The sequence below is a fragment of the Cucumis melo genome, chromosome 3 (assembly GCF_025177605.1).
Source record: "Cucumis melo cultivar AY chromosome 3, USDA_Cmelo_AY_1.0, whole genome shotgun sequence".
NCBI lineage: Eukaryota > Viridiplantae > Streptophyta > Magnoliopsida > Cucurbitales > Cucurbitaceae > Cucumis > Cucumis melo.
This window is the reverse complement of record NC_066859.1, coordinates 22352707-22362669: the sequence shown is the minus strand read 5'-3', so window position 1 is coordinate 22362669 and position 9963 is coordinate 22352707. Positions and strand designations below refer to the sequence as shown.

Here is a 9963-nt window from a genome sequence, read left to right as displayed (position 1 = left end):
TTAAGACCCGCACCGCAAACAAATTCGTGCACATTAACAAATTAAAAACGTCTCTTTTAGAGTTCATTCTGCCGTTAACAAACTAAAATGATAATTTGATCACTCAACAAAATTTGGACTTGCAAAATGGAAAGGCAACTACATATCTATTATATACCCTCTCGGGCATAAGTGAAATGAATTGTTGTCCTTAGGTGTTGGTTGCTCTGGTGTAGATCTGCTGACTCGAGTGAGCCGATATCATTCTGATGGAACCTCGAGCCATCAAATCCTTAATTGCTCTTCGTGCTAATGATCCATTGATCTGGTAATTGTACATGACAAAGGAAACCATTAGTGAATTGCTGTAGAAGGTGCTATCAGGATAAGTCAGTCAATCATTTGGAAAACACTTTAGGTCTGTCTTAATGATTTTTAGTTTTTGAAAATTACGCCTATAAACCCTCATCCCACGTCTAAATTCAAATTAAGCCTATACACACTTACACTCCTTCCACGTATAAATACAAGTTTTTGAAAATTAAGCCTACAAACACTCATTCCACATATAAATTCCTTGCTTTCTTAGGCTTATAAACACTCATTCAATACCAATATTTTAAAAACCCTTGCCAAAAACAAAAGCAGATTTGTAAAAAACAACTTTTTCTAGCTCTCAAAGCCTCACTTGGTTTTTCAAAGTAAAGGTAGAAAGTAGATAACAAAAGCAAAGAAATTTAGAAGTAGAAGGGATGTTTATTGGCTTGATTTTCAAGGGGGTCTTGAGCATAAATTTCATGGTCATCAGTACACTTAACTAGGTGGGGCTCTTTTTTAATTAATTAAAAACCTTAGGAATCACCAGTCCAATCACCACTACATTTCAAAACTCATTTTGATAGGTTTGGACAAATCTCAGCTTCTTTACAATATATTCTAAACACGAACAAAAAAATAAATCAATAAAATTGAGGAATTGATGGATGGAAACAGAAAAAAAAAATTAAAAAAAAAAAACATACCCTCAATCTATCAGAAAGGATAGACGGAGTGACTAGCTTGTACTTGGGAACTTCAGAAAGGAGCTTATCATAAGTCCCCTGATCAAACAAAACCATGTTGTTCACCTTCTCCTTTTGCTTACCCTTGCTCCATTTCTGCAAACCAAATGACATGTAAAATAACAATAATGGCCATATTACAAGCAAACTCTTCCTCAAACTCAACAAACATCACCAACTTTCAAAAATCTCTTGTATTTTTCAAGGTTTTTATCGTCCCTTCATTCTAATTCTAATCGAATATAAACGTCACTATCTCATTATCAGTATGACGAAAAAATTATATGCTACACGACATAAAAAGATCAAATTACAAAAGATAATTCCAAATTCCAGTATCGAAATAAAATACAACGATACTAACTTCGGAAAGAGCACTTAACGCTAGCAATGCAGTAACACGAGGAAATTAAAACGATTAAATCTTACCTAATGATCTTGAACGATGAGATAAGCAAGTATTGGCATACTAATCATGAAGGAGCAAGCAGAACTTAAATTTAAGAAGCTTACCTTCTTCTTCTGCTTTCCTCCGCCAGATTTAGCAGGCTTAGAGGACGGTGGAGGAGCCTTGTCCTTCTTCGGCGCCTAAGATTCAAAACGATGACAACAAACGAAACGACATCACACATCATGTATAATCAGTACATCGGAAGTTACAAAGACGAAACGAGAATCAGAAGGAAGAACAAACTATTCGAATAAACAAAAGAGGAAAGAAACTCACCATGAGATTTGGTTTCTAGGGTTTGAGTGAAGGAGTTCCAAGGGCTTCGGCTGGAAGGGAAAGAGGGAAGAAGTCCGAAGGGTAAGTATTTATAACAACGGCCGGTAATCTTATATTCTATGTTGGGCCGGCCCAAAAACGGGGGGTTTCTTGGGTAATTGAATTACAATGAGCAGCAATATTTAAGTCCGGCCCAAACACCAAGTGCGTTTTGCCCAAGGATTTCGAAAAGTATTTGCAGGTCTTCCAACTAAAAAAACATCAATTTTCGATAGTAGTATAAGGTTTTAATGCCTTATAATAAAAAATGCACGAGAATGAAATACCTACGAATAAAATGTCCAGAAATCAAAGATGACAGTGTTTGATTGTGCATCGAAAATCCTATAATTAATTTAATTTAATTTAAGAAATTAAACAGAATATTGATAAAGAAAATTAATTAATTTGAAATCAATAAATTTTAACTATAAATACTCGAAATTTGAGTAATTGACAATTAATTCTTTTAGAGAAATCGATAATTAAAATTAACTCATCGATATAGTTATTCAACGTAATATTTGTTATAATCTAATATTTAATCATGTCTATAGTTAATTAAGTTTATCGTTAACCTCAATTTCAATTAAAATAATATTAAAAATATAGTTTAATACAATATATTATGTAAAAAAAAATGAAAAGATAGAAGTATGATATATCAATAAAGAATGCTAAAAAAGTGTTATAAGTATTATGTCTTTTTAATGGACAAAGTATTATAGATTAAAATTAATGGGTTTTTTCCAGAAATAATTGCTTGATTATTAAAACTAATCTCAATAAATAATTGTTTGATTATTAAAAAATAATAAAGTAATCAATTATTATTGTTAAAAAATGGATTTTTGTACTAACTAAATCTAATTAACCTTAGTTTATCAATTAAATACATATATATTGTTAGCTAATTAATTAATAATTTGGGTAAAGAAATAATTGTACTCATTTAATAGCTTTTTTGTTGTAAAATAAGTTGGGTTAACATTTAATATATTATTACTAATTTATTAAAATAAATAGTTTATATTGATTTGTTTAAGTTTGTATTAATTAATTAACTATATTTTAGATGAAGTTAGATATAAAATAAAAAATAGATAGAGAGGGGGGAATGACGGAAAATCCAGTTTTTTGGAAGGGAATAAAAAACCCATTGTTGTGGAAAATAAGAATGCCTGCAAATCCTTCATCTAATGGATGTGTCCATTCTCATTCAGAAAACTCTCAAACGAAGCGGTTCTTAAGACTTCGCAACACTTCATGTTTCGTAACTCCTTACTACTAACTATTTCATTCCTTATCCTCAAACATCACCTAAGTTGGTAGCAATATTTCACAAAGAAATTGTTAACAAATATAACAATTAAAAATTCAAAGTATTGATATATGTAATAATATTTCAAAAGATTACAAATGGTCAAAATAAAAATTGCAAATATAACAGACAAATATAACGAATATTTGTTATATTTGTAGTGTACAACATCATTTTTTAAAAATTGTGATATACTTTTATATTGATAGACTCTTATGATCTACTCGTGATAGATAATATTTGTAATATTAAACTCTTTGTTAATAGACTCTAACATACTTTTCTTAAAATATTACTATATATGTCAATATTTTGAATATAATCGTTATATTTGTAAATGTCTTTTTTTTTTTTTAAATTAATATAAAAGTGAATATCACATTTTTTTTAATATTGTATTTTTTATTGTGTAATAAGTTAATCATTTAAAAGTATTCTTCATAATGAAATTTATTATATAACTATATCGATAAACTAATAATGAACTAAAATATTCTCTACTATAAATTATAAGTCGTTAACTAATAAAGATTTTTACATTTCATTTTCACAATGAAAATTAAATTACTACAAACTCTAATCGTATAAAGTTAAATTATTCCACGTATAACCACATGAAAATCAAGGATTAAAGCAGAGAAACTAAAGTATTAAAATACTAAAATATTGATTCTACAAAAGTTCAAGAATCTTTAATCCTAATTTAAATCTACTTCACAAAATAAACTCAAATTTCACATCTAAATTTATCAACCATATCAAACAAATTGGATCTTAACCTTGAATAAGTACAAATAAAAATCAAGGAAATTGCAATGCAACTTTTACCCAATTTTATTTCGCTAGTGCTAATAATTCAACATTGTTTTAGATACATAGCACAAATAAAAACAGCAAGAAATTGTCAAATGCTACAATGACACGTCACAACATTTTATTAAGAAAAAAATCTGAAACAAACTAAACTTTTGTATATAAATTACAAAACACACCAAGCGACACATCCATATCAAACTAAATCTAAATATTTAACTCTCGTTCTTGTTCTTGTTCTCATATATGATTACGATGTTCTACTATATTAACTGATTAGGTGACGAAAACAACACTAGTCCAATTACAAGCCTCAAACAACTAACTCAATTGCTTAAGTCATATATCTTCGACTAAGAAATTGGAGGTTGGAATCTTTTGAAGTTCCACCTCTTGAACTAAAAAGGAAAATCTCGATCTACAATCATTTCCCCCTTCTTTTCATTTGTATGGCACACACTGCGCTAAAAAATATGCAATAAATGACTACTTCATCTCCAAACTAAACACAAGATGCCAAAGAAAGAACAGGCATTCATTCATTCTATCCTATTAACACAAAGGATGTTGCAAAACCAATCTAAACGGGAGTAGAAAAGAGAATCTATATACATGTTTGATCTTACACAGCATCCATCATCAGCATTGTGCCAAAGCTCGTTCGGATTCTATCGCTACTGCTTGTGATCAGATCCAAATACTGCAAAGCTTCTAGAGGGAGAAGACCTTCGAGAAAGAAATTTAGTAAATGAGAATGAGTTTGTTTCATCACATCCAATAGCTGCTCTAACATTTTGTCTTGCTGCTCTTTGTTTAGCTCTACAGCTTCAAGCCAAGGTAGTAGATTTTTCTCTTCATCCAAGAAGTGATGTTTACAATGTTCCTGTCCCCCCAAAAAATGTGAAGGGAAAAAAGGAGAAGTGTAAGGAAAAAGAAATCAGCTTATGATGAGCAGGAAATCTTGGAGTGCAATAAAGAAAATACATGTGAAGTGTGAAGCAGATATAAATGAATTTCATGATCATAAGAGGTTAAATATTGAAGTAGAATTTAGAAGTGGTTTGGCTATTGAAAGTCTACTAAATCATCATTATGTTCAAAAGCTTGACTTATATAAATGTGGTAAATTTAATACATTCTCCACAATGACATAAAGTAATGTAGATCCATTAGCCAGAATTTAATAAACTCAGCCAAAAAGGGTTATGCTAACAGCTAATCTTATAGTGTGGTCACTAGGTTTCGTGTGGCAGAGAGTTATTTGATGCCTCCTTTAGTCCACATGGTTTAGATGGCTATCCTTATTTCCTATTTTGCCCCTATCTACTTCCATAAAGTCACGATGATGGGTGTTCTCTGTTTCCGTCTAACTTAGTAGGGTCGACCTAAAAATGACGGCAAAGTAAATAAATGTTTCTGACGAAGATATCAATGTGCGTGAAGAAATTTAATTCTTAAACAACAATCCTGAAGCAACTAGAATTTTGATTTTTTTTTCTTTTCTTTTTTTTTTTTCGAGAGGAACTAGAATTTGGAAATTAATAATAGGAAACAGGTATGAATCACTAACTTTCTTCCGGATAGGAAATTGTGAACTTTTGTCCTCTCCGTCAACCTATGCTTAGATTCACAATCACTCAATTCTTTTATTTGAGCTGTTTGTTCAATGTTTTTTATATAAAAAATTGATAGTTATTCTTTTTATCTTTAAAGTTGTTCTACTTCTATTGGATCTGTAGTTATCCGTAGTTAAAGACCTTTGGTTTCTTCCCATACCCAACGAAGAAAAACAGATCACATTGTTATGATTTGACAATCTATCACTCATCCATCGTCTTCCTTTCATCTGAATCTGCTCTGTGGTAAGGACTCGATGCATTTTATTTGGAATCTTAAGCACACAGTCTTAAACCCTCTGAATTGTGAACAGGTTAGGATTATAGAAGGGTTGAATGGAGTCTACCTGCAACAGCTTAAGACGTTTGGAAAGGTTGGAGAGCGCTTCTTGACAAACTGAACTTCCCAAGTCCAAAACGACAGCGGACTTGATGTCTTCCTTGATGCCATTCATGATGGGTAGATCCCTTGCATGCTCCTCATTTGAAGCTTTACATAATCCTGCATTATGGCACCTACCAATTAGTTCCTTCATTTTTCCTCACATATGTAATGTACTAATACGTATATATATAATATAATATATTATATATAACACGGGCTCTGTTTGAATAAATCTCAAATTCCCATAGAAGAAAACCATCACTAGTTTATTTGTTTAGAATTCACCAAATTTGTCTATGTAAGCATAGTTTAGTAGGTAATGCACTTCTTATGTTCACAAGGGCAATAGGTTTAAATTCCCACCTTTTTCGTGTGAAAAGAAAACAAATTTACCTTGAGATTGTAATTCTCTCCATCTTTTCTAGACACATTAAATCCTTTCTAGAAAAAAAAAAAAAAACAGGTGAAACTCTTACAAGACAATGAAAGGACCATCAGAAAGGAATGCTCAATTCAGTTGATATTTAAGATAGCCTATTTATTCTATTTTTGTTTTAAAATAATTTAATTCCTAAATTTTATATTAGAAAATACATTATGATTAAATGCTATATATTAAATGAAAATTCTGGTTAAATATATCATTTGTATAGTTTATGGTCTAAAACAATACATTAAAAAAATTTCACTGCATTTCAGAAAGAAAAAAGAAAGTAAAGAGTAAAATAATACGTTTGAAATTTTGATCACAAAAACAAATTAGATATAGAAATCAATGGAACAAAATGAAATTTAAATCGGAAATTTAGAAACATACATCATTTACATGGGTTGTCTTTTTTCTTTTTCTTTTTACGTTTCTGAGTACAGGTTGTCTTCTAGTTGCTGTCCTGGTTTCCTCTCATGTGATTTGTTTTTTAAATAACTGAAAACAGTTTTTCCTTTAAACATGTGAATAGTTGCAAAATTCAATAAAATTAAGTAAAGGAAGCCAAATGTCAAAGTGGGTGAGTTCAGCAGTACTCCTATTTGATCAAAAGTTCAAATTCAAAATGCCCCACTTGTTAGTACTAAAAAAATAAGCCAACTAACCTCTTTATTTTACCCTAAATTGAAAAGATTGGATAACCAAGAAAGTTATTGAAGTCCATCACTGTTTCTTACTGATCATCTCAATCTTCTGCGCTAGTTTGATAGATCTAAAACAACCTTTCCTAGAATCAATAACGTCTTTTAAAATTGAACTAAATTTGCTGTAAACTCACAATCACAAACACTTCTTCTTCCATCTATTTTCTTTCATGATGCAAAACATTTGAGGGTTTGGATTGCATAAACATAAGCTCGAATTCTATTCAATGTAAAGCAGAGCAGAATCAGAGAAATGGGACTTACCTCGATCAGCCCTGTCCAAGATCGGGAAGAGGACTCTCTCCTCCATTTGAGCATGCTCCAGCATCACTTCCAGCAGCTGAGAGTAGCTCTTCCCGAACTTCCTCAGCTCCATCCTCGGCGTTCCCACCGCCGGATCGAACGTCGTTCTCCCTCCACGATTAGCCAGGTCCTTTCCCCATCTCAACATCCTCTCCAAATGCCACAACACACTCTTGTGCTGTAGCGCCACCACCCTCAAAGCAACTAACGACGATGTTTCGTCGTCGTCAACACGGCGACTCGACAGTGGTAACGGCGGATGAGGAAACCTATTGTCTATAAACCGAAGCATCCTTTCACGTGAACCAGAAATAGTCTCTGACCCGATCCGAATGGCCGGCGAATCGGAGCCGAAATGCGGGGTCTCAGAAGGGATGAAACTGAGTTTCACAGACTTGTATAGCAAAGCAAAACGAATGTAGCAGGTGAGAGCATTATTCGGAGGGCCGTAAAGACGTACGATCGGATTAGAAGCCGCGGCGGCGGAATCGTTGTTGCAGCTTCTGAATAACTCCTGAGGCACAATCTCCGCCGCCGATTTATTGGAACTCCCGTAGCAATTATTCCCCATTGAAGGAACAATTTCCGGTGATTAACAAAGAAGCGTTAGGTGAAGAAGAAATGAAAAGGCGTGCAGATAAGGAAAGTGTATTAAACTACATAAAGCAACAAAGATGAAGAAGAAGAAGAAGAAGAAGAAGAAAACTTCAAGAAACGCAGCAAAGAGAAAAATGAATGGAATAATGCAATGAATATCGGGAAGGTAAAGTAAGAAAAGTAGTAGGATAGATGAAACCAGGGGGGGCGTAGGAAGGGGTTTTGCGGCGGTGGCGGCAACGGCGGCAGCGGAGGTTGCTTGTAACGAAAGGGTATTCTGTTGAGGGAAAAATGGAAGAGAGAATCAAATAAATAAAGGAAGTTCGGTGAAGTGGACACCCCACGCTCCTTTCTTCTTTGTCTTTTTTTCTTTTGATTCTTTTATTCTCTTTCTTTTTCTTTCTTATTCTCCAAAATTAATGGATAAATGACTTTAGGGCCTCTCTTCTCTTTACATAACATGCCATGTTCAACTTTCTTTTTTTTTTTTTTTTTTTCTTGGTTAATTATTTTTTAGATGATAATTTTATTTTATTTAATATGGTATTCTATTCGAGTCTACTCGAAATGATTATTCGTCTATAAAATTTAGAATTCGACTTTAGTTGAATTTAGACTTAATAGCCTCAACATTCCTCTCTCATCTCTCATTATCTCGAGACATTACATCCAATAAGTTTCTGTTTGGTTCGTCAACGTCTTACATAAGAGGTTCATCCACTATAATTCAATTTATAACGTCTCATACCTTTTTGTGTTTGGATGTATACTATCTTAATATGAACCCCAAGTAGTAAATATTATGACAAAAGAAAAAGAGGTGATAGCATGGAAAATAGAAAAGATAATAGCAAACATGAATTTAAAACAATAATATCATAATTAATTTAAGTCTCAAAATAGATTGAGCGGACTCACTTCATCTGCTTGAAATTGGGGTCCAAAAAACCACTTTAAAAAAATACATGATTTACTCTCCTAATTAAATGTAGGATAGAATATTATATAAGTAGATAACATTTTTGTTATTTTCTAGGGGTTATGGTTAAATAAATGTTATAATGCAAAGATCGAGAATGCAATCAAAACCATTTTTTCAAGTTTTGTTATTGATTAATAAATGCAATGCTCAAAACTCAAGAACTTTTCATTTTGAATTTGGTTAAATTGTCATTATTGGTAATTAATGTAGACAAAATTTAATCTTACCTATTTTTTCTAATTAAGGTATATAGATATGATAGATGTGTCAATATGAACACAATCCCACAATTAACACATTTTCTCATCTTCTTATTAAATGTGAGGTATGTAAGAAAAAAAAAACAAATACTTTTCTTTACTAAATGAAAAATAAATTATGAAATATATATATATAGTTGCATTGATGGTTATCTTGAGACTCAAATGATAGTGGTAGTCACAATTACACTGACAGTTACATTTACAATTATATTTGTGATGAAGGTAGAAATAATAGTCAAAGTGAGAGTTCTAGTACAAAAACTAGCATACATAAATTTTTTTTAGCTACAACAGAACGTTCTATTGATCTAGATCTAATAATATATATATTATTGCACATCTTTAAAAACCACAATTCCCATCCATTGTCCATTGTGTATTCGATTTCTATGGAGTGAACATTTGGATTATCGTGCTTTCCTTTTTATTGTAAGATGTCGTAGCATCTAAAGATTTTTTAACATCATAAGATGTTTGGACGGAAGGCATTTGAGAGTTTTGAATGCCCTAAAAATATAGGTTATTCTAGATTTCGAGTTGAGGGTGGCATTTTACATCTTTGTCCTTTATATTTTTTTTATTTTTATTTTACACATATATATTAATATTCATTTACATTATATAATTGAAATAAATACTATCAATCATTTATAGCATTTTTTTTCTATTATATCATAATTATTGTTATTTACCGTAATATATAAATTTAAATATTATTTTGTTGAGAAAAACAATATATAAAAATA

At 31.5% G+C, this 9963-nt stretch overlaps 2 protein-coding genes across 2 annotated transcripts; both read right to left on the bottom strand.

The window, feature by feature from the left end:
- LOC103496510 (40S ribosomal protein S25-2-like) lies at positions 1 to 1882 on the bottom strand. Its single transcript, XM_008458379.3, has 4 exons — positions 1768 to 1882; positions 1554 to 1628; positions 1002 to 1136; positions 1 to 304 (listed from the first exon to the last, which is right to left on the bottom strand). The coding sequence occupies exons 1-4, from the start codon at positions 1768 to 1770 to the stop codon at positions 191 to 193; spliced, it is 327 nt and encodes a 108-aa protein (XP_008456601.1). The 5' UTR covers positions 1771 to 1882; the 3' UTR covers positions 1 to 190.
- A 2153-nt stretch (positions 1883 to 4035) lies between these two features.
- LOC103496512 (uncharacterized) lies at positions 4036 to 8382 on the bottom strand. The gene is made up of 3 exons (XM_008458380.3): positions 7337 to 8382; positions 5904 to 6058; positions 4036 to 4823 (listed from the first exon to the last, which is right to left on the bottom strand). Exons 1-3 carry the CDS (start codon positions 7944 to 7946, stop codon positions 4563 to 4565), a joined length of 1026 nt encoding a protein of 341 aa, XP_008456602.1. The 5' UTR covers positions 7947 to 8382; the 3' UTR covers positions 4036 to 4562.
- Positions 8383 to 9963: the final 1581 nt, after the last annotated feature.